Raw genomic sequence first — 24,891 nt, 5'->3', positions numbered from 1 at the left:
GTTTCATCTCAGTTGTCAAATTTTGTGAAACTGACACCATTGCAGTGACTTTTTTGCATTATAGCGGTATTTCCTCTTCTTCAGTGACAAATATTGTGATGTATCAGAGGAATTGTCTTGCAATGTATCGAGTACAGCAGAATTGCTGTATCGTGATACCATCGTTATCGTCGGCAACGTATCGCAACGTTTCATATTGTCAGTCGCAACGTGTCCTTTTTATAGAAATGGCCACCCTAAGCTAGCAGCTAACTGAAGCTAACAGCTAACTGAAGCTAACAGCTAACTGAAGCTAACAGTTAACTGAAGCCTGGTGCAAGCTGGTTCTGGGTCAATGCCAGGTGACATCACATCCACGTGCCTCTCTCCCAGGGGTCAGGAGGCTCCTTAAGACTTGACCTTATTTAGTCTACACAGCACACACACACACACACACACACATACACACTCTCTCTCTCATACACACACATTAACAGTACATGCTGTAATAAATAAAAACATCCATAGCATCTATAAAGTCCACCTTGAGAATATATATGTACTGTATATAGAAGTGATTGTGTTTAGATATAGATTTATCATCATGTATACTTTGAAGTCCACAGCATGTAGACTCCAGGTGAAGAGCTCCACTCCAAAACGTTACACAGCCCGTTTGGAACAGAGACGACCAGCGCTCAGTCTGCCCGTTAAGTTACGGCATCGTCTGATTGGTTCATCTCGCTCATATAGTTTGGTTGGTTTGGCCAGGTGAGAACGATGTCGCTCCGACCTGAAACCCAGAGTCCCAGTCCTGTGGTGCGGTTTGGTAATCATCCAACCACAGGGTTTCTACACATTTTCAATTTAAAAAATTCCATAATTTCCCCAGACCTTGATTTGTTTTGAAATGCGACTGTATAGATGAAGATTGTTCTTCACAGCCACAAATATCAGAATATGTGAGATGATTGGCAGGGTTCCTACACGCTTTCCATTTTAAAACTCCATATTTTTCCAGGCAGAGCGTATTTTCTTGACTGGATTTGGTTTTGGTCAGTATTTGATACAATGTAGGGCTGCAAAAAACGATTTTCATTATCGATTAATCTGTTGATTATTTTCTCGACTAATCGATTTGTTGTTTGGTCTGTAAAACGTCAATCAATATTCACATTTAAGAAGCTGGAAGCAGAGAATTTTATTTTTATTTTTTTTAATTAGTCTAAGATAATGATATAAGATGGTTATAAAAATAGTTGGCAATTAATTTGATGTCGATTGACTAATCGACAAATCGTTACAGCTCTAGAAGTCTGATGATTCAGGACCAGAGCAGATCAGAATAGTATGGGATGGAGGTGTGACATTTCAAATGGAGCTCTTCAACTGCAGACAGACATTCAACCAGGGGGTATGGAGAGACAGATAGATAGACAGACAGATAGATGATAGATATTTAGATAGAAAAACGGCAGGAAGGGAGGAGAGGAAAAGGAGGAGTGGTTCTCGACCTCTGAGCGTACGGCATCTCTCAATCCATCTGTCCATCCCTTCATCTTCTCTTCTCTCTCCTTCAGTCATTGGTTTATTTTTCCTCTCTGTCTGTCTGAGTAAACCTGTTGAGAGACGAGATGAGACGAGGGACCTCTCTCTCTCTCAGCCCTCGCTCCCTGTCAGGAGACGGTGGGATGGACGGAGGAGTGGTTAGGTGGTCAGGCCTCTCCTCTCCAACTCCTTCGTCTGCTTCAGCTCCTTTATCCTGGAGAGAGAGAGAGAGAAGTAAAGAGGAGAGACAGAGGGAAAGAGACAGAGAGAGAGAAATAAAGAGGAGAGACAGAGAGAAAGAAAGAGACAGAGAGAAAGAAAGAGAGAAGGGGGCGTATTAAACTTTAATGGCTATAAAGTCACATGACAGCCGACAGATAAAGAAAGTACGTTTTAAAGCGGCTGTGGGGGTTGACATGGTCATTCTGCGAGTGCTAGCCTACGCTTAGAAAATATAAATATGAATAATAATGTTGCTAATGCTAATGCAGATATGAATAATAATACAATTGTTGAGGAGGTCTGTCACCACCTGTCATTAGCTAAGGCTAATAACAAATACTAACACTAAAACACTAATAGAGCTCAACAGGCACGTGACTTTTCGTGACGTAATTTGTCCCAGAACTAAGTTCCGCGTCCATTTTCTCCATTGAAATTTCGATAAATCCAAATATAACGAGTTTTAAGGCTTGAACCAAACCGACACGAGATCCAGAGAATCTTGAGTGACCATAAAACATTCGGTTTAAGCGAGAACAAAAAATAAGAGAAAGAGAAAATGGACGCGGAACTTACGTCACAAAACGTCACATGCCTGTTGAGCTCTATACTGCTAAATAATGCTGATACGGCCAGTGGCCGGTTGGAAATATGCCAAATAAATAAATAAATAAATTAACAGCATATTAAATAGCCTCCTCTTGTGTGACCTAAATGCAATCATTAATAGCATATTAAATAGGCTATCCTAATATTGCCTGCACCTATAAGAAGCAGATTAGACTACCGCTTCACAAACAAGCAGAGACGCAGATAATTAATTAGAATTGCAACAGCCCTAATACAAGGGCAAAGTAATCCACACAGTTTAGTGGCAACTAAAGCGTAAATGGCTCTCCCGCATAGGCTAGCAAACGTGATTCTGGAATGAAATGTAGTCGGCAACAAGTGCGAGCGAATGCGTGATTGACTGATTGATTCGGCCACGTAGGCTGTCAATTTAGCAGAGGTAAAAAGTGCTCATATGAGATGAGATGAATCAAAATGCTTAACACAAATTAAGCCAAATGGGAGCTGAGAGCGAGTGCAGGAGAGCTGATGCAGGGGCCAGGTGTGGAGTGGGAGAAATGAAGGTGCGTAGCCTATATTGCTGGAGATTCAAGTCGTGCGCTGTCTGCACCAACACTGTCGCACTTATTACTTTTTGCTACGTTGTTTTTTCATCAAGGCAATGTCCAGGAGATATTGGCTCATAAAAAGTGTCCGCATTGACCGTCTGAAAAAATGCCTAGCGGATCGTGCCTGTATGGACGCCCACCAAGCCGGAGGTAACACAGGGGCACGAACCTGCGACCCTCGTGTTGGTAGGCAGGGAATCTACCGCTACATTACCTGGACGCCTGGAAATAATGCAATTGCATCAATGAAATAAATTATCTCCAAGGAAAGACTTACAACTTGTGTACATCCAGGGCCCGAAATTAACTTTTTGACTCACCGGCCAGGTGACGGGTAGATGGAATCATTTTTTTAAGACGGCCAATGCAGCCGGTAACCCGAATATTTACCGGCCACTATTAAACAAAGGACGTTATAAAATAATTGTTTAAAGAATCAATTTATTTCTCTATTCTTTATAGCCTCCATAGTCGATCTTTATTGCAGTATTGTTAAAAGGCAGATTTTGCAGCAACAATATTTAATTGGTCAGCATTCAACAGGCACGTCATTCTCGGTAAGGACGCTTTCGTTATTGAAACAGACAACACGCACACTCCTACTGTAGCCTATCTATCTGCATTTGCAGACACTCATGAACCAATATCTTCTGGACATTGCCTTGATGAATAAACAACGCAGCTAAAAGTGTGCAGGCAGCGCACAACTTGGGCTACGCACCTTTCTCTCGCACTCCACACCTGGCACCTGCGTCAGCTCTCCTGCACTTGTTCTCGGCTCCCCTTTGGCTTTATTTGTGGTAAGCATTTTGATTCATCTCCTCATCATATGAGCGTCGGCAACAAGTGTGAGTGATTGATTCATTGATTGATTCGTCCAACGTACCTCCGCTAAATTGATGACTGCATTTCATTCCAGAGTCACATTTGGTAGCCTATACGGGAGAGCCAGAATGAAAGAGCCAGAAAACTAGACTGTCTCACAAAGTCTTTCTCATGTTAGCCGGCTGCGCACCAAAACACACATGATGACTATTATCTCCTCATATCATACGAGCGTCGGCAACAAGTGCGAGCGATTGATTCATTGATTGATTCGCCCGACGTAGGCTGTCAATTTACCTTCGCTAAATTGATGACTGCATTTTATTCCAGTCACGTTTGGTAGTCTATACGGGAGAGCCAGAATGAAACGGCCTCAGGAAGCACTCATGTTAGCCAGCTGCACACCAAAACACAGTTTTAATTTTACATGATGACTATTTTGGGAGACCCCTGAGCGTCACCCGTCAAACGTAAAATCTGGTCGCCAATGGCGCTTGGCGGGTGTTAATTTCAGGCCCTGTGTGCGTCTGTGTGTTTATGTGGTTTGTGTGTGTGTGTGTGTGTGTGTGTGTGTTACCTGTGTCTGCAGCGTCTCAGGAACCTCATGATCTTCCTGGCTGCCTGGTCCTGTTTCTTCGTCAGGAACGAGCCCCTGATAGACCAAAAATCAATCATCAATACTGGCTTTTAAAGTTTTTTCCAGACCTTGATTTGTTTGGAAGACTTTGTCTGTTGTTCAGTATGATTCATGCAGATGGACATCCTGCCTCTGATAACTATACCTGATCATCAATATTCCAGAAAATCCAGGACCAGTGCTGCTAATCAATACTACTAAGTAACCAACACTAATAAATTCTTGAAAAGCTCTTGTTTGCTGCCTGTCTGCTTCTACTCCGTGTAGCAGATATATATGAATAAATGTATTGTTCAGTGTACGGATTGATGTATTTATAGGTGTATTGTGTATTGTTTTATTTATTGATTAAATGTATTGCATTTGTTTATGGTCAGAGGTGGCAAGTGGCAAAGGCCTACGTGCGTTCAAGCTTCAAGGCTTCAAGTCACAAAACCATGGATGCTAATAGCATCGGCTATAGAGCTCAACAGTGACCACAGACTTTTTCTCAGCTCCCGTGCCGGAAGAGAATTCCCCATTCATTTTCTCCAGAGACATTTAGAAAAATCCATATAAAGACTTTTGCCCCTGGAACCAAGTCAACCAACAGCGTACTGAATCATGAGTGACCATGGAACATTTCACTTTAAAAAAAAAAGAAATAAAAAATAAAAATGGGGGGGATCTCAAATTCGATTTCCCCCCAGCTTTTTATTTTTTGAAAATGTCTGTTGCTACAGTACATGTAGGTAACCGCCCATTTGAAAACATCTGTACCTACTTGGTGCTTGTCTACAAACTGTATGATAGTGCCGTCATCATTAGGTAAACGGAAACTGTGTGGAGGGCCACATAATGGACCCTTTTCACGGGAGCCATTTTGTGTCAAAAAGGCAGGATAAACACAGGTGCAAGCAAAAGACTAATGAGGGTTTCCATCTTCCCTGATTGGAAGGTGGAAACCCTCATTAGTGTTTTGCTTGCACCTGTGTGTATCCTGCATTTTCGACACAAAATGGCCCCGTGAAAAGGGTCTATAGTATCGATTACTCGATTATTATCGCAACTGGCCACCGGGCTGTACTTTAGACATGCCTGCCCGAGGCGTAACACATACCCCTGGTTGGGAATCACTGTTCTAGGCCATTATTGGTCTCTTACTTGATCTTGAGTTGTTGCTGGCGGTGCCACGCGGCCCCTGTTTGAGCCGTACATTGTAGCTGATAAATTGATATGTGTATTGATAGATGTATAGATAGGTGTATTGATAGATGTATAGATGTGTATTGATAGATGTGTAGATATGTGTATTGATAGATGTGTAGATAAATGTATTGACAGATGTATAGATATGTGTATTGATAGATGTATAGATATGTGTATTGACAGATGTATAGATATGTGTATTGATAGATGTGTAGATAAATGTATTGATAGATGTATAGATACATGTATTGATAGATGTAAAGATATGTGTCTGAACTCTGACATGTTGTGTAAAAAAGGTCAGCAACGTCTACACTGCCTGAGGAAACTTGCAAAGTTCCAAATTGATAAGACTCTGATGAAGCTGTTTTATAGTGCCTATATCGAGTCAGTAATTTCCTTCTCCATTGCCTGTTGGTATGGTAACCTGTGTATTAAGGATAAGAATTCCCTCGGGAAAATTGTGAAGGTGGCCTCTAAGGTAGCCGGTATCCATCTGGACAGCCTCGACCATGTCTTTAACAGACAGGTACTTAAGAAGGCTTTGTCCATCCGTTCAGACGCAGCCCACCCTCTAAGCTCGGAGTACAGGCTCCTTCCTTCTGGTCGTCGACTGTGTGCCCCACGGGCCACAAAAAATAGGCACAAGTTCTCCTTTGTCCCTGTCTCCATTCGAGCATTGAATGCTGCTGAGGGAAGGCATTGATGGTTTAGTGTTTTATTATCATTTTTTACTTTCAGCCTCCGCCGCTGTTTTATTGTTTCTATTGATTTTATGGTTTATATTGTTTTATTGCTTTTATTGTTTTTAACTATTGATCTACCTTTCATTACTTTGTGCACTTTACTGGCCATTTGTGCACTTTATTCTACTACCTCACTTTACCGGTCGCTGCGTGTCTGCACTTTACCGATCGCTGTGCACTTTACCGATTGCTGTGCACTTTAATGCTACCTTGCACATTATCGGTCATTGTGTGCCACAAACAAGGTCCTTGATGTTTTATTTAGCCTTTTATTTATTTTAACTATACGCATGTAACATGTTTAACATGCTACTTGTGTTGTTTCTTGTCAATGTTCTTATTTGTATGTCTATATGCTGCAACTCAATTTGCCCTTTGGGACACTAATAAACTTGAACTTGAACTTGAACTTGATGTGTATTGATAGATGTGTAGATATGTGTATTGATTAGGGGAGTTCGGTACAATGGTGGAAAAAGCAAAAAAAAAAATCCAAAATGCATAAGGATAGTTTTGTTTTCACTTATTTTGAACCTGTGGCATTTATTTTGAAAAGACAGTACTAGTGCTCCACCTAGTGACATAAATTGGTACAACATGGCCCTGTAGTGTATTAAACCAATAAACACTAACAGTGAACCTTCCAGTGAACATAGACTCTCTTGCATTAGGTTATATTGTTATGTAGGGCTGGCTCTACGGCTGCATATGGGAATGCAGGCAACTAGTCGGTTAAACGTTTAAACATTCAATATCCTCGCTAGTCGACACCAAAATACTAGTCGGTTAAACTAATAATTAAATGATCATAATACTGTTGCGTCTTTACCAGCCACTACAGTCCCTCTCCTCTAATGCCCGGATGTAAAGTAATATGAACAAACCAGACGTAGTCAAAGGAGCAGAAGGGAGATGACATCTCATAAAACAGCACAGTTTGGCAGTATTTGATCCAGTCAATGAAAATATGGTTGTATGTCAGCTGTGTCAGATAAAACTGACTTATAACGTTAACCACTCTACCGACATTCAGCACAAGCATGTGGACGCAAGGAAGGACAGCAGGACCTGATGCTATAGCATTGAATGCGTTAAGGCCTAAACATGGTCGTCCGTCCGCCTCGAATTGGAGCCGTCTCGCCGTCTGGCGGCGCCAGCGAGCCCTACATGCTCGGACGCCACTTCGCCCTCCCCCCTCCCACCCTCCCTCCTCCCGTGGAAGCTCCGTGTGAAAATGGCGGAGATTGTGTGCCAGGCAGTCTGAATGAAACTGAATGTAACGTTCCCAATTCTATGTATTAAATTCAAAAAAAACGATTGAGATGAGAGCAGGCAGCAGCATCATATCTAAGGGGACATTCAAACCAAAAGCGTTTTTGGAGCTGCCAGCGTCTTTCTACAATTCATTCTCTATGTAAGGACGCGCTAGACGTGCTCCTCTTTTAATGAACGCACCTGCGTTTCAGCGCTGGTGGCGTCTGTTGTTTTTGGAGGAGCGCTGTGGGTGTTTTAAAGCTGAAAAAAGTTGAACATTAGAGGAAAAGTGCCCTGATCGTCTTTTTCACTCCTCCTACCTTCTCTCCTCCCGAGGGATTTTCAACTTCGGCTGCTGCCAGAATTGGAAATAATCTGGCTTTCATGTTGACAGTGAACAACATCAAACAGACAAAACCAGCTGGCTACCGTCCTTGTGGTCGTTGTGTTCTGATCCGTACTGCACGCGACTGCAGGGGAAAACAAAATGAAGCACACAAAAAAACGCCCCGTGCGCTGTGTTTTGTGCACAATGGAAGCTCTCTCAACATGATTTTATATGATTACATGATAGCGTTCTGACTGAAAAAAATACTTTTGGTGTGAATGTCCCCTAAATAAGCACTAAAGCACAATGCAAGAGAGCCAATAAACAAATGAAATTGTCAAAGTAGTCATTGACATTTAAGGTATTTTAGATGTTGGATAGGCACCCCCTCCCCCGCCCGAGTATTTCTAAATAGTTAGATGCGGTTTCCCCGCGTGTAACTTTCGCGGAATCACAATCATAATGATTAGAACAGCTGTTTAGATAATCACATTTCTACAAAGCCATGGAGCTATACAATAAGCTATACCTTATTCTGTTCATAAGAAGCATTTTCTTTTCAATATTTCCCCCCCCGATTTTTTATCCCATTTTTATCCCCCATTAGTGCTAATTTAATTTATTTATCCTGGTTGCTGCTCCACCCTCTGCCGATCTGGGGAGAGCCGAAACCGGCTCCATGCTTCCTCCGAGACATGGGCAGTTAGCCAGCCGCTTCTTTTCACCTGACAGGGGAAGCTTCACCGGTAGGACATAGCACGTGGGAGGTTCACGCTATTCCAACCAGTTCCCCTCCCTCTGAACAGGCGCCCTTAACGACCAGAGGAGGAACCACTTCAGCAACCAGGATATTGCATGTTTTGGTGAAGGGGGTTCCTATATGAAGGAAACACCCGGGAGGCACAGGGAGAGCATGCAAACTCCACACAGAAAGGCCCTTTTGACGACCCCACCCGGGCGGTGGGCACTCGAGGACATGCGGACGGGCCCACATTCCTTTAGCGTTCCCAGCATCCCAGGTGGGAATCGAACCCAGGACCTTCGAGCTGTGAGGCGACAGCGCTTACCACTGCACCACCGTACCCCGCAAAAATAAGTACGGTAGTAATTTAATTAGTAATTCAATCTCTTTGGATCTGACATGACATCTCCGTTCTCCATCTACTCTCCAAAACGTTCCTGTGCTCCACAAGAGTAATACACATTATGGATATGAATGGATTTGATTGTGATATTAAAGGTAATAATAAATGGAACATGATACTGTGATATTGTCCAAATCTCCAAGAAGCCTTTTATTATTTCCTGTGATGGCAAAGCACTATTAGTGCTATATAATAATTTCCTACTCAGTGGACTTACAGGGTCTGAGAGTTTATAGTGACACTCTTGGCTTGTCTTAACCATAGAACTGTCCTAGTGAATGTTATTCAACTTTTGTATAGCCGACTGGAAATTAAGTTGTTAGTCCATAGTGAAATAGGCTGTTACTTCACAGAAAATTCTGAGTGTTTACATTCTGCTCCTCTTCTAGCCAATATTTAATCAATGCAGGGATTTTGTTTTTTTTGCAAGCCATACTAAATCAAATACTCCAAATTCAATACAAATACTCCAAATCGGCTTCAAATGGCCAACATTTTCTGCCACCGCCCTATGGACGGCGGCATCGGTGGCGCCCGATGTGATATTCTTTCATGTTGCCCAAAATCCCTGGTTACACGCACCAAACCGTGACGCCCATACTGTGACATCACGGGACAAATACACGTACCATGACACCCCTAGTATTGATACATGTATACAGAGAGAGTCCTATTGGATTTTCACTTTGGACTCAATGGAGCCTCATGGGCTCAATGACAATCATGAGTTGTATTCTTTTTTGTAATGAGTGTAATGAGGGTAATATCGTTGTCCTGTTTTTTGTTTTTGTATTTTTCACATCTATTTTAAATTTATTACTTTTGTACAATGGGTACATACAAACTTGTATGTTTTGATTGCCCCAAACAAACACCCCCCCCCCCCCCCTGTTATGGGGATTACACCATCTCCTGGGGATCTTCAGCAACTGCTGCACTTTACACATCTGCAGCTGCTGTACTTTTTCCTTTCCTGCATTGACTCTCTTTAGGAGGTTTCCTGCCCTTTTAATGTGATTGCGGGCATTTCTGGTTCCAAATGTGTTGAGCCTTACACTTGTTGCCCATTAAGGTATGTTTTTATTGTGTAACCTGTGTTTCCTCATTTAATTGCTTAATTGACCTGTTCATTGAGGGGCGGGCCGTTCAGTCACACGGCCTGCTACAAAGGTGTTTGTAATCACTGCACTTTTACTATGAACCTGATGAAGCAGCAAGCCTGCGAAACGCGTTGTTCTGCTAAAATAAATATGATCTTTTGATATAACCTTGGTCACCCTGTTCTTCTGGAGTGTTGCGGTCAACTTCATATGGACTTGTTCCTGTAGAGACTGTTTTTATGTTACATGTATACAGGCCTTAGACCTCCATGCACCGAAGGTCTTGCAATACTGCGGTGTAGCACTAAACTCTATTGCAGCGGATTGGGCGTGATCAACCCTTCCGTGGGCAACGTTGCAGACAGAGTAGGAAGGCTGATCCGTGAGCGGCTGCTTCTGGGATGCGGGGCGGGGTCGTAATCGGCCTCGGCTGGGTCTACTGGGCGAGGGTGTATGATGTTGTCAGACCCGAAACACCCCACGACCCCAGTCAACATCACTGATGACGCGTCCCAGCGCATGCTGTAGCATGTATACTGAAACCTACATGTATACATGTACACTCAAGCCACTTCTTAACATGCAGTGGAATCCGTATTATAACCTGCACCTAGCCGGTTGGCCTGCATGTTAAACAACAATTAGCCGGCCTACGCGCACTCCCGTGAGTCCGTATCTTATCTACCTCGACCGCCGGTATAAGATCCGCTTCCACGCAATCGCAGCTCAGGTTAAACAGTGGCAGGTCATTATCCGTCTGAGTGAGCGGGTGTGGCTCTTCGTGACTCACTTCACGTTCACTAGTTTATTAATTAATGAATCGTTCGGGCAATCGCTTATATCAATGAGCAAACTCACGGTTTCCTCAAGTGCTGCAAAAAGGGCTTGAATTGTTTGGCCAACGCGCTTCAGCTGCAGCCAGGCAGCCAGGTCCAGTGCATCAGGAGGGACGCTGCTGCGCTGCTTGCTTGCTCCCATGTCAGAAAAAGCCTAACTTTTGTTGGGAGAAATAAATTGAAAACTAGTCAGATATGACTTGAAATGCCACTTGTAAAATAAATCACCCACAGTGATTGACGACAGTCCGACCACTATTTTGACTGGGCGGCTTTATGTAACCTAACAAAGGCGAAGCACTCATTTTTGGCACATTGCCACCCCTCGTTGGAATGGACTCCGTTAAAACGGCACGTTTTTTGAAGTCTCCAGATTTGTCGCTAACGTGATGCAGCCAATTCTATTGTGTGAGGCAGGCAGTGTTGTGTGACTGTGCCTCTCCACTGCGGAGAGGATAGGAGCTGACTGACTGAAAGGCTATCAAACTTTTGTGGGGAGAAATACATTTAAAACTACCGTAGTCAGATATGACTAGTTGCCACTTGTAAAATAAATCACCCACAGTGATTGACAACGGTGCGACCACTATTTTGACTGCCTCATAGCTAAAGCTGTTTCCTATCACATTTCTTGTGTTCAATACATGCAACCCTCCCCCCCCCCCCCCCGCCGCCCACTGGCAGAAAAAACGGCTCATATCCAGTTGTTTCTTAACAAAGACCCCTCATGTTTAGAAAGGCAAAACCTGAAAATATCCTGGCTGGACATGATCCAGAGTTCATGTTTAAAAGGCACTTCAGTGTATTGGTATGGTCTCTTACTTGATCTTGGGGTTGTGGCTGGCAGCACCGCGCGGCCCCTGTTTGAGCCGCTCGTACTCCTTGTAGCTGCGGTAGTACTGCTGGATCAGCACCGCCGCACGCCGGCTCTGCTGGAAACGCTTCTGCTCGTAATACGACCGGAACTTAGACTGGATCAAGATGGCCGCCTGGGTCATCTTCTTATAGAGGGCGTACTGAGGGGGAGGAGTTACAATGTTAACACACATTACGTGGTCGGGTTGAATGCAGCAGGAAACCGTTATCTGTACCACACTGTACAAAATGTCACTTACGCGAATCTAAAAAAGAAAAATCCTTAAATTAAAACGGTGACATATTCTGCGGTGGGTTGAAGTGATTCTACTGGTTTCTAATGCAAAGAGTCAAAGTTACATTATCTGCCTTATTCTGCCTCGTTTCAGAACACTGCCATTTATTTATAGAAACTTCCAGATGTAAAACCTGGTGTGTAACTAATTATGGAAAAATGGATGGATAATGTTGGGCCAAAATTGGTCAAAATTTACAATAAAAGAAAAACCTCTAAAATTTCTGAAATGATAATAACACCTAAGGAACTGCCAGACAATAATGCAAAACTATCTTCAGACTGACTTTTTAATAATAACAATAATAAAGTGAATATTTAATCATTGCTGTATAATGCATTACATTACCAGGACAAAACACATTGCAATATCGGTCTGCAGATGTTTCTAAATTATCTGCCAATTTATTTCATACAATCTGTGCTACTGATATATATTGTACTTTTTAAGCGCTGCAACCGCTTCTATAAGTGACTTTGTCTCTATGAGCACGAGAGCTCACCTGGAAGGGGTTAGGGTTAGGCAGTTGTGTTTGTGTGTGTTAAGTTAAGTTATCCTTTATTTATCCCCTTGGGGAAATTCCTCCTCTGCATTTGACCCATCCTCTACTAGGAACCTTCCTAGAACTAATGTAGGAGCAGTGAGCAGCCGCAGTGCAGCGCCCGGGGACCAACTCCAGTTCTTTTTGCCAGTGCCTTGCTCAGGGGCACTGACAGGAGTATTAACCCTAACATACATGTCTTTTGGTGGTGGGAGGATGTAATGGCTGAAACCGGAGCACCCTGAGAAAACATGCAAACTCCACACAGAAAGGACCTGGGACGGACCGGGGTTCGAACCCAGGACCTTCTTGCTGTGAGCCACCGTGTGTTGAATGCATTTGCAATTGCTCAACTGTGATGTCACTCGAGATTTGGGTCTGGATCGAGGCAACAAGTGAAGTGATGTGTGAAGTGAATGATGGCACTCAACTGGAAATAATGTCACGCAATTGCTCGACAATTGCGTGACATCAGGCAGTTGTGATGTCATCAGCGACGTCACTCGAGCAATTGTCTTCTTCTTCGGGGTGCTTTCTCACTGGGAACGATTGCTTTCGTTCCGTTCCGTTCCGATTGCCCCCCCTCCCCTCTCCCCCGCTTGTCAGCTTTCACATTACAACATTTCTTCCACGCTCGGAAATGAAATGCACATGCGTCATCAACTATGCCTGCAGTGTATCCTCGCTCCGTGTGTTGTCTATGTGGTTCGGAACGGTTGGCTTTCACACTCGCAAGTGTTCTGTGCCCGCGCACGCCAAAGCGCTCCCCAGACGACGTTTTTAACTGGATCCTGTCACGGTTCCCCGTTGCGCGCCCGGGCGCAGAACGGAAGGCAACGTTCAATTTGGGAACAAGTGTGCTCGGGAACGGTACCGGGGTGCCAGTGAGAAAGCACCCTTAGTTGAAATGAGTTAAGTGATGTCTGTCTATCTGCACCTTCAGCACCTGGGTGTGATTTTTTTTTAAATATATTTGCCTTTATGTGATGTCTATTTTATTTTTACAATCGCATTGTCTTACCTTTTAGGTTGCTTCAACTTTTATCTTGTTAATTATCTTTTATTTTACTATTATTTAGTTGTTTTATTTTATTTGATTAAGCATTTTGTAGACTGTTTTGAAAAAGAGCTATACAAACTAAGTCTATTATTATTATGATTTTTATCTGTGCATTATTACATTATCAGTCCCATTGACCATGACCCAGCTGTCTTGACTCTTATGTGAAACCAGTGGAGTTCCTTCACCGCACGGCAGACGGTGGCTCAGTGGTTAGTACTGTTGCCTCACAGCAAGAAGGTCCCGGGTTCGAACCCCGGTCCGTCCCAGGTCCTTTCTGTGTGGAGTTTGCATGTTCTCCCCGTGTCCGTGTGGGTTTTCTCTGGGTGCTCCGGTTTCTCCCACCATCAAAGAAAGACATGTATGTTAGGGTTAAGACTCCTGTCAGTGCCCCTGACCAAGGCAATTACAAAAGAACTGGAGTTGGTCCCCGGGCGCTGCACTGTGGCTGCTCACTGCTCCTAGTTCTAGGAAGGTTCCTAGTAGAGGATGGGTTAAATGCAGACGATGAATTTCCCCATGGGGATAAATAAAGGAAAACTTAACTTAACTTAACTAGAACGTGTCTCTTGTTTTGAGGGAAATCAAGTTGAAAGATGAGATGAAACCTTATTGATCCCTGTGACGATCACAGGACAGTCAAGAGGAACCAGACATGAGGGAGAAGACTGTCAACATCAACATAAAGCAACAGTACATCTGAAGGGAGGAGCAGCAGATCATCATGGTGGATCTGAAGACTGAAAATAGTCTGGCAGTATAGCCAGCTGTAGATAGATATCTACGTCTGGTGCAACTCGTGACAAGTGGTTAAGGACCGCCCCCTAAAGCCCCAGACACACCGGGAGAATTAAAAAGTACTATCGGCAACTATTCACGAGTTTCAGAAAGTTGCAAATGGAAGTGGTGTTGTCTTGTCTGGTCTTTTACTTGTGGAAGAAGAAAGGAAGAGGCTGAAAAATCAGGAGAAACTAAATGGGTGATGAGATGCAGAGAGGCTTTGGGGACTTTCCTGAAGGCACGTCGTCGTGAATATAACAGTGTTTTGGAATCATCAGATGAAGTTGGAAAATGAGCAGAGCATTTTGTGTGTGCCCTCTCTTCTTCTCCTGCACTGTGTGACTACCCCTGACCAGCCAATCAGAGTGATTTCTCTACCCGTGACCAGCCAATCAGAGTGATTTCTCTACCCGTGACCAGCCAATCAGAGTGATTTCTCTACCCCTGACCAGCCAATCAGAGTGATTTCTCTACCCGTGACCAGCCAATCAGAGTGATTTCTCTACCCGTGACCAGCCAATCAGAGTGATTTCTCTACCCCTGACCAGCCAATCAGAGTGATTTCTCTACCCGTGACCAGCCAATCAGAGTGATTTCTCTACCCCTGACCAGCCAATCAGAGTGATTTCTCTACCCCTGACCAGCCAATCAGAGTGATTTCTCTACCCCTGACCAGCCAATCAGAGTGATTTCTCTACCCGTGACCACCCAATCAGAGTGATTTCTCTACCCGTGACCACCCAATCAGAGTGATTTCTCGCAACGATGACCCGAACCCGCCGGAAAAGCCGCTCTCAAAGCAGACTAGAGTGAACAGTGCGGGACACACCGCAAATACGGGGTCGGACGAAGCACGACCCTTAGGTGTGATATAATGAGCATATGAGCACCACGGCCTGTCCTGATCTATTGCTTAAACATACGACAATGATCTGGAAACTGGAAAATCTGGATTTTTTTTTTTTTACTTTTCTGATGGCAGCTGGACAGCTGCTAGTCTCCCCCCCCCCCCCCCCCCCACACCCCCCCACACACACACACACAGGGCGGTGTAATGACTGCACAGCACGACATCTACTAGCTAGTCAGCTATATTACCTTCAGAGCTATCCATGTTAGCTAGCGAGAGAAAAAGAGGGAGAGAGAGAGAGAGAGAAGGCAGAGAAAGACAGCCAGAGACAGTAAAACAAAGACAAAGCATGTTAGTTTAGTGTTAGTCAAGCTTGAAGACAAACATAAAAGTGACACCCACACACACACACACACACACACACACTCACACACACACACACACACACACACACCTGTTTGTACTTCCTGTAGCATCGCTGGATGACGGCTGCTGCCATGTCCTGCTGCTCCTTTAACCTCCGACCCTGAGAGAGAGAGAGAGAGAGAGAGAGAGAGAGAGAGAGAGAGAACAAAACAACAACAATGTTGTTTTAAAGTCGACCTGAACCCGTTCATCACGTGCATATGAGTCCGTTTCAGACTGAAAACATAGTTTGTCTAAGATGACAGGTTGAGAGGCGGGTCATAGTATCATGTCGATGATTTTATTTGACAATTCTGGGGACTGGATTGGGCTTTGGCCAATCCTGGCGTGTTCCGCCTACACCTGATGAAGTTGCGGAGATCAAACCCAGTGAGCAGCTACCCAGTGAGTTGATACGGTTTCTCAACTTGTTGCTGTCAGGTGTAGGGGGCCATGGCATCTCTTTTGATTCAGTGAATGCTTTCTTAATCAGAGCACGCAGAGTCTGAGCTGTGTCTCTGATTTGATCTGTAGTACTAAGCTTGTACAGTATGCTGCGACAATTGCATCAGCTACTGCAACAGCTTTGCTGTACACCAGGAAAAATGACACACATCCTCTCAGCTGGACCTGTACAAAGTCTACTGTATTTTGCAGGTCTTTGTCTTTTTGCAAGCGTTTCTTTAATTTTTGTCCTCTGTAACTACTTAGGACATCATGTTTCCTCAGCTCTTCGATGTAATAGTCTCGCAGTACACTCAGTGGGACAACCTGCTGCTCATCCACAATTATTTTCTGTATGTAACTGCGGACAGCAGTGAAAGCTTGGTTGTGGGCCACAGAAATATGTGATTGCTCACTTTCACAGCTTTTTTTCTGAGTTCTGACATGATTTAGGTATTGCAAATCAAACTTCTTATGGCATGAGAGATGGTACTTTGCCTCCACTGAGAAGAGACACTTATCCTTTATCTTACGATGAAGTTTGAAATTCCCCATCTGCTGTGCATGGGTCTCAATGTTTTTCCAGGGTGGTGTTCTGCCTTTAAATTTTTGAAACAACAGAGGTTTCTCTGTTTTACGCCGGGTACCTGTTCCACTTTTGATTACCATCTTTTCACAGAAGATGCACTCAGGGCCAAACTTTGGATCACTTGAAATTGGTTTCCTTTTTCGAGGTGAGTATTTTTTGTTCTTGAGGCGCTCTGTGGACGTAGATGATGCCACCATTCTTCCTTTGTTTTTTACAAAGTACTGGTAACATTTTCTGTGCCAGCCAGTGCTCTGTAGGTCTATACCATCTAGTGATTCAGGAATTTGGTCGCATATGTCCTTCATCCTGTATGGAGAGTCAACAGGCTCCTGGCATCTTTCCTCACGGATTTCAAGCACTTGCCTGAGTTTCTCATCAGGTGCAATCTTTGATGCACTGAAAGGCGTGAATGTTTCTGGATCTTTTATTTGGTTATTATGCAAAATGCATATTTCCCTTCGTTTCAAGGTAGAAACTTCAGACTCACCATCCCTTTTTCTTTTCCAGCTTGGTCCAGGCTCAGACACCGACATTGTGACAATAATAATGGCACAAAGTGTGCTACTCTACAACTGTTGTGGAGCAATGACCAGGTCAGCAGAGTGAATTGACTAAATACAATTGGGGAGTTAAGTTTCATTTCTGGTGAAATGCCAATTAAGGTCTCAGCCCATCAGAGGCAGACACTACACATTTAGTTTCAGGTAGTTTGTATTTAAGTATAAGTATAAAGCAAGGTTATAGAGATGTGAAATTCCTCCCCTTCCAGCATGGTACCATATCTTAAATAAATCTGTACCTTAGTTAATAACAATAAAAAAAACATAATTTGTTGGTCATTTGAGCTGTGTAATGAATTAGACATCTAACGATTGTTTATTAATAAAGATAATTTTAAAGTCCAGAATGTTTACTGACTTTCAATCATATTTATGCAATTCCATTAATGTTTAACAATCCCCCGTGTGCAGAAATTGTCAAATGCACCATTTTACAATAGGCGAAAATTACATACAGTATTTGTACTGCATGCAGAAGAGTGCATGGTTCTTGCCCAAAACTACTTGAGATTAGGATAAATTTAGCATGTCTATACAGGGGAGGCTTGTAGGTACCCATATAACCCATTTCCATGAACATATATTGAGTTGACAGGTCAAGGGAACATTTGGAAAATGGTGATGCCAGTTTTTACCTCACCAAAATGTTGTCTCGCTTTGAATCAGTAGGTATTTAGCTCCCTTACCAACAAGGTACCATGAAAAGCTTGGTCTCATTGGAAACCTGAGGTTGTCTAGAATCAAATGGTATGTGTATCTTTGGGCTCCCTCAAAAACTGAGTGAGCTACACTCTCTGAAAGACAGAGTCGCTAGCACTTCTGCCAGCAATCTCGCAGGTCTCATAGGGGTAATAAAACATAGAAAAAAACACATTTTGGACAGGTTTTGTTCTTGGGATCATCAAAATCTTTATTTTAGAGGTCCTAGGGATGCCAAAAATCCAGGTTAGAAAAATATATCAGGGGGGTGCTCGTGGACCCCTCCTAGGTGCTCTACTAATTACTGTTATCAATGAAATCTTGAAAAATGAACTTTTGATGTGAAAAAGTGTGAAAAACGAAAGAAATTAGATTGTTGTGATATTTTTTGCATACATTATTAAATAGGTGCACTGCATACCCAGGTATTTGAACTAAAAGAAAATAAAAGTCATTTTTGGGTTCAGCTCGACTTTAAGTGTTGGTCTGAGTGAAATGTTCTATGGTCTCTCCTGATTCTAAATATAGCTGAATCTCTTGCTTTGACCAAGTAACATTATTTTTATCAGCATTTTATTAAATGTCTATGGGAAAAATAATGGTGGATGAAATCCCTTGGTTTGTATGACTAAACTGGAAGAGGGCATGACTTCAGCACTCGATACACCCCTTGTGTGCGCGTGTTTGTGTATGTGTGTGCGTGCATGCTGTGTATGTGTGTGTGCATGCCTGTATGTGTGTGTGTGTGTGTGTGTGTGTGTGTGTGTGTGTGTGTGTGTGTGAGCACCTTGTATCTTCTGAAGGCGTTCTGGATGATGCGAGCAGCTTCGTACAGCTCTCTCTGCTCTCCGTCCGTCAGCGTCAGCAGGGCGAAGTCTCTCTCCATCCTCCCATTGGTCGAGGCATTCAGAAACTCCGCCCATGCCACCGAGGACGGGGGGCGAAGCCTCTGCAGGGCCAGCGCGCTGAGGGGGGAGGGGGGGCACACCCGCCTGGACACACACACGCACGCACACACACACACACACACACACACACACACACACACACACTTAACTGTGGTCTACTAGCGTCATACAAGCGACGTGATTGGTCAAAGATTCTTCTGCATTCTAAATGTGCTGATACTTCCCATAATGCATGGCTAGCTGTAGTTTACATGTTGCTATGGTAACTCTGGTGTAGGGCTGTCCCAAACGATTATTTTCTTGTGGTTGACGGACATTACTTCTGTTATATGGATGGAGAGACTTAGGGCCCTTTCACACCTAAAAGTCCGGACCAAGGTCCGAACCAAACTCATGTTGTTGTTACATTGTATACATTTGGTCCAGTAAGGTTTGCTTTCACACTGCAATGATGGCAGCGGACTTTAACATGACAGACCTACGTCCTGTCATCATCACCTGCGTGGGGCTGCGTCTCCACTGATTGGCTTGTGGATGAGCGTGCATCTGATGTCAGCGTCCCGGAAGCGTCTGCTCCAAGGAATTTGCTCCTTGTTTACACACCACAATGAATGAACAGATCCACTTTGTTGTCATTATAATAGCATTATTATGGCATTGCTACTATCGCCCCATCGACCTCTGAGCCTTCTACATCGGATCATCGTAATTCATTATCTGTTCGAATTAAAATTGTGCCGTTTTAATAATAAAAGAGTTCAAGTCCACTTACCGTGACGCGTGGGGGACGCGCCGGCGGCATTAAACAAGCGCATCCAGTTCAGTTCAGGGAAGCCTCCCCTCCCCCTCCTCCACTCTCCACTGCTTCTCTGAACAGGGGGCGCTTGTTTAATGTCGCCGGGGCATCCCCCGCGCGTGTCGGCTGTGTTGTTGTGAAAACTTTTTAAGACAAAGAAGAAACTTCACGTTCTTTCCTGTTTTCAACCCAAAGTGAGTACAAGTCTTCAACCGTGAATTTAACTCGCCTGTTTCCAAAGTGAAAGTTGGAGTCGCTCCATATAGATACAGCAGCAGCTGCGTTTCTCAAGCCATTCCTCCTAAACTCTCTCTCATTACATTAGGTTCAAACGCCCACGCAAATCTAACGTTATATCAGCCAGTAATTCAGTCGGTTTTCTGCCAGCTTGTTAAATTCAACACACACACGTTGTTGGTGAGCATCTGTAACGTTAACGTTAGTTGTTTTGCGCCGTTCAAATTTCTGGTAGTGACAGCCACTGCCCACTTCAGTCGCCTGAGAGGCTAATAGCCTATTCAAGCCCGCTGGTATCATGTAGAGCTCAGGCTCAGCTGTCCTCTTAACGTGAACGCATTGCAGCGGCTAGCCACATGGCATTACAGCAACGCAGCGACTTAATAAATAATTAATTATTCCCCCAACCCCACCCCAATGACGATGCCATCGTTCAAAACGATGATGGGTATTTTGGTGACACAACCCTAATTGCTACCAGCAAAAGCAACTTCTGGCAACGTGACGAGTGATGAGTCAGCTGTAGCTTCCTGTAATTGGTCCGATAGTGCGAACCTTCCAATAAAATGCTTTCACACTGCACAGGAAGCGAACCTTGGTCCAGCTTGGTCCGGACCGAGACCACCTCTTTTGGTCGGATCAAAGACTCTGTCTTTGGTCCGCACCATGGTCCGTGGGAGGTTTCACACCTGTCATTTTGGTTCGGATCAAACTGGAAAGTCCGAAAGTCCGGACCAAACGAGGTAGGTGTGAAAGGGTCCTGAGGACCAACTCACTTAAGAGGTTTTCGGTTGTCTGGGATCCGTTTGTGGCACCTCGATGAGGTTAGGGGCCGACAGGTGACGACTTGACTGGCTGGTTTCTCGTGGACCCATTGCGTGGGATCCCATGCATAATATCCCTTACAAGCACATAAACACTTTATGTGGTTAATAGCACCACATTGTAATATTGAATGTCAAATATAATATGTATAAAAATATTTCCCTGGTGTTTGAGCCTGTTCTGTCCTGTTTGTATATTGTAAAAAAAAAAGGGGAAAAAAGAAGAAAAAAAAGAAAAGATAATAAATGTTTTTTTCATGAGTGTGGGGCAAATAAAGTAATTTAAATGATTTAACTTACATTAATTAAGTGACGTAACGTCATACTAACAAACACGTTCCACGTGTTGATAATCCTAATATGTGTGATCAAAAAGTGCATTAAAACAGGACTGACAGGACGTTACGTTTACGTCATTTCCAATTTGTAGAGTTTAACGTTACAGAGCAGCACATTGTTGGGTCTCGGTCTAAAATACTCCCACACTTTAGATGATCATGGAGCTCGTCCTGTCCCTGTGCTTGGGAGTTGGGAATAACAAATCCATGTGATAGACGGAGCTAACTTCACTTTCACTACCTAACATTAGCCGCTTCCGCTAGCCGAGAACAACAATATGACTTCCGATCAGATTTATTTCCGAAATAAAAGCCATTCTACACAAGTCTAACGCACACAGAAGTCAGCATCGACGCACGTTATGGAAGTCTACGCATTTACGCAGTCGATGACGTTGAGGCGTCGGGACAGCCCTACTCTGGTTGTAACCAAGGAGCCAGTTATCCATCTTTACATTCAGTGAATGTGACTCAGGTAATGGGGACTGGACCTTGATCCGGGCAACGGCGGCATGGACTCTGACTCAAACATTGACTCTGAACATTGACTCTCAACATTGACTCTGAATATGGACTCTGACTCAAACATTGGGGACTTGAGACTCCACCTGGACTCGAGATATAGTGACTGGACTACAATGGCTTGACACATAGCAAACATTTTTATGTGTTCGCTACACATACTTACACACATACACGCATGCACGCACTTTCCGGACAGTATACATCGCTATAGAGAGGCAAAGTGACCGCCTACTTCCTGCTTCAGCACATGGACTTATTATAAGATGGACTGGGCATTGGTCCCGTTCAGTGAAGCCGCTGCATGTTAGATCGCCGCTCTGGCGGCTGAATCCAGTATTAGGTCACAAGGCCCGCCTCCCCATGTTAGTGGATGGGAAAATCACAACCGAAATAATCACAGTATACGTCAGATAATTTTTTTCCAAAGGTGGTTTGTATCATTTTAGATTAGTCATTATCATGCTAATGCCTGTGCAAGTGGTCATTTTTCTGATCAGTTTGTTTTTAAGTAGTTATTTGACATATAAAAAGGGATAAAAATGGATGATTGACAGCTGTGGCAGCCAGTCTCAAGCCGTCATTGGCTGGACAGGCTCTGCACATAATAGATCTATCGTCACAGACAAGACACACGGCTTCATGTTATCTAACGCTGCCTGGAGGTCGGTGGCTCATGTTGGCTCTGCTGGCTACAGACATCAATGGACCCCAATAAAAAGAACATTGTTTTGAGGAATGAAAACAAATGTTTTGTGCGCGAGGAATTAACGTTGGTTGGGGACTGAAGTAAGTTCAGAAAATATGTGTTTTATGAGTTACACAATTTATGAGGTACACAATGGTTTTAACATGCAGGCTAGCATTATCGTTAGCTGCTTGCGCTAGTCGGCTGTTTTTCATATTACTATAACTTAACAACCGATAACGATAGCTGGAATAACACAATAATAGACACATATTTTCAGAACTGACCAGGTTGTCCAACTGACAGGAAATGTGTTTTATAACGTTAACTCCCGTCCCGGCTATAAGATGAGGCCTAGTAGTACACAACCACCATTAGCTCATCGCTAACGGGTTAGCATGACATACAAACAGACGTTTTATTTTTTGTAGGCTATTAAAGCAACAAACGTTTTTATATTCATATCTGGGGGAAATGCTTTGACTGTGGGGATGTTCGTTCTTCACAAGCTCCTCTTAGTAACGAGAGGAGCTTGCTCTCAGAGAGCACGGGCTGAGAGCAGCCCGGAGGTCTGACTTGTCTGGCCTATTACAACTCAATCTCCGACAACGAAGAACGTTACAGGCGGCACTACCCACAACACTATACCAGCAAACAACGTTGCGTAAAGCGTCAAGGTTAGATTTGTAAAACCAACATTTGCTCCAAAAGGAATTAAATCATAAAGTTAATCAAAATGCCACGAAAACATTAGGCTAGCTTAGTCAACACAGCAATCCCCCCAGTGAGGCTGAAGGTGAGTGAGGCCTGCCTCCACTTCCGGCTCCGCTGAGAGCACAGCAGCCCGGAGGTCTGAAATCTCCGACAACCAAAATCAGATTTTCGTACAGGCGTCATTTTGATAAACTGATCTCATAGTGGGAATCTTCCTGGTTACTTTTGGCGAGACAAAAAATATTACAACTTAAATTGTCATATTTACAGAGCTAGACTGTATATAAATACACAATGCACTGTGCGCATTCTAGAAACAGCAGCTCTACATAAGAAAGTTCAGAGGGGCGTGGAGCTCTCAGAGGTTATAGATCAACGGAGCTACTGCGCAGACTCTGGTTCACTGATCTGGCTGGATTTTGCCTTCAATAAAACATACAGGGAAGAGATAGGGACACTCTCTCCATTCATATATCTCAGTGCTTCAGCACTGTACCAGAGATTTTCATCCGCCATTTATTTTCCCATAGACATTTCGTAAAATGCTTATAAAAATAGTTTTACTTGTTCAAACCAAACGGTTCAGATATATTTAGAATCGGGAGAGACCATAGAACAGCGATCCTCAAAGTCCGGACTCCGGTCCACATCCGGACCCAGACGCCGTCCTATCCGGACCGAGCCCTATAACCTACAAATCAATGAATAGTTACATTTTCACGGAGCGTTTCTATTTTAACCGGCACATGCTTTTGTAGCCTTTACGGTACTGGTTTATCTGTCAGGAAGCTCACAGACCAATGCATGCGCTGTAAATCATCACACGTGATGCTACTCAGCCAATCAACAAGCGAATCGATTCTGCCTGTGCTGCTGCTGCTGCAGGAGAGTGACTCACGGACGGAGGAGAGGCGCCACTCAGGGAAAAGTAATTTCACATGGCGTGCTCAAAAGAAACGAGTAGACCGCGAAAACAAAGCTTTATTATTATTATTATTTTTTAAATGGAGTTAAGAAAAGGGGGAACTTATTTTTCTAAAATTAAAGCACTTCATTTTAACACGTTCACTGCCGTGGACGAGATATCTCGTCAAGCAGAAACCAACGCTTGACTGTTGTGGACGAGATATCTCGTCAAAAAAAAAATATATATTTTTTTGACGGTGGGACGTGGATCAACGTCTCCTATAAAAATATGGGAGCCACCGAACGTGTACAACCCATTCCACCGACCCACTAAGTGGCGACAGTGCTCTCCAGACTAGAAAAAGCCGAGCCAAATCTGCAGGGGAACGCGCGAGGAAACCATTCTCATACTGTAAAATGGATTGGCGAAAACGCTTTCGCTTTCGCACTGAGAGCTGGCGGTGGGGGATTGCAAATTTGCATAATAGATTATGGGTGCAACACACTTTGAAACACCGGCAGAAAGCCCACAATCACACGCAGCTTCATTCCAGCTGAGCTCACAACCGAAACGAACGAGCCCCATGCAGACTCGCCCAAAGAGCAGCCGCCAGCAGCCAGGCAGCACAGACAGGCAGAGCCTCGCTTGTACCGCTGCAGCCACGGAGGGAGGAGAACACACACGGAGGGAGGAGTTTGAAGGAGAGGGGGGTTTCCTGCTGCTATGGAGGAAATTACTGTTCAAAACTATTGTTTAGATGTCTGACGTCTTACGCCAAAAATAAATGGTTAAAGTGACTGTTCTATCGAATTTCACAAAAAGCCATTTATCTCAGCTTAAATTTTCAGACGCTGAAACCATGCTGTATTCAACTGCTAATGTCTACATAACT

General features: G+C 43.8%; 1 protein-coding gene across 1 annotated transcript in view; it reads right to left on the bottom strand.

The window, feature by feature from the left end:
* Positions 1 to 1,665: 1,665 nt before the first annotated feature.
* The window catches only part of camta2 (calmodulin binding transcription activator 2), a 104,381-nt gene continuing 81,155 nt past the window's right edge, over positions 1,666 to 24,891 (bottom strand). The window contains exons 23-28 of the mRNA XM_083640840.1: positions 18,853 to 19,057; positions 15,823 to 15,894; positions 15,617 to 15,637; positions 11,809 to 12,002; positions 4,330 to 4,404; positions 1,666 to 1,741 (exon numbers count right to left, since the gene is read on the bottom strand). Of these exons, the coding sequence (XP_083496966.1) occupies positions 1,687 to 1,741; positions 4,330 to 4,404; positions 11,809 to 12,002; positions 15,617 to 15,637; positions 15,823 to 15,894; positions 18,853 to 19,057 (622 nt within the window). The 3' untranslated portion in view covers positions 1,666 to 1,686. The remainder of the gene's footprint in view (positions 1,742 to 4,329; positions 4,405 to 11,808; positions 12,003 to 15,616; positions 15,638 to 15,822; positions 15,895 to 18,852; positions 19,058 to 24,891) is intronic.

The sequence above is a fragment of the Poromitra crassiceps genome (assembly GCF_964638095.1).
Source record: "Poromitra crassiceps genome assembly, chromosome: 7".
NCBI lineage: Eukaryota > Metazoa > Chordata > Actinopteri > Beryciformes > Melamphaidae > Poromitra > Poromitra crassiceps.
This window is presented reverse-complemented; position numbering and strand designations above follow the sequence as displayed.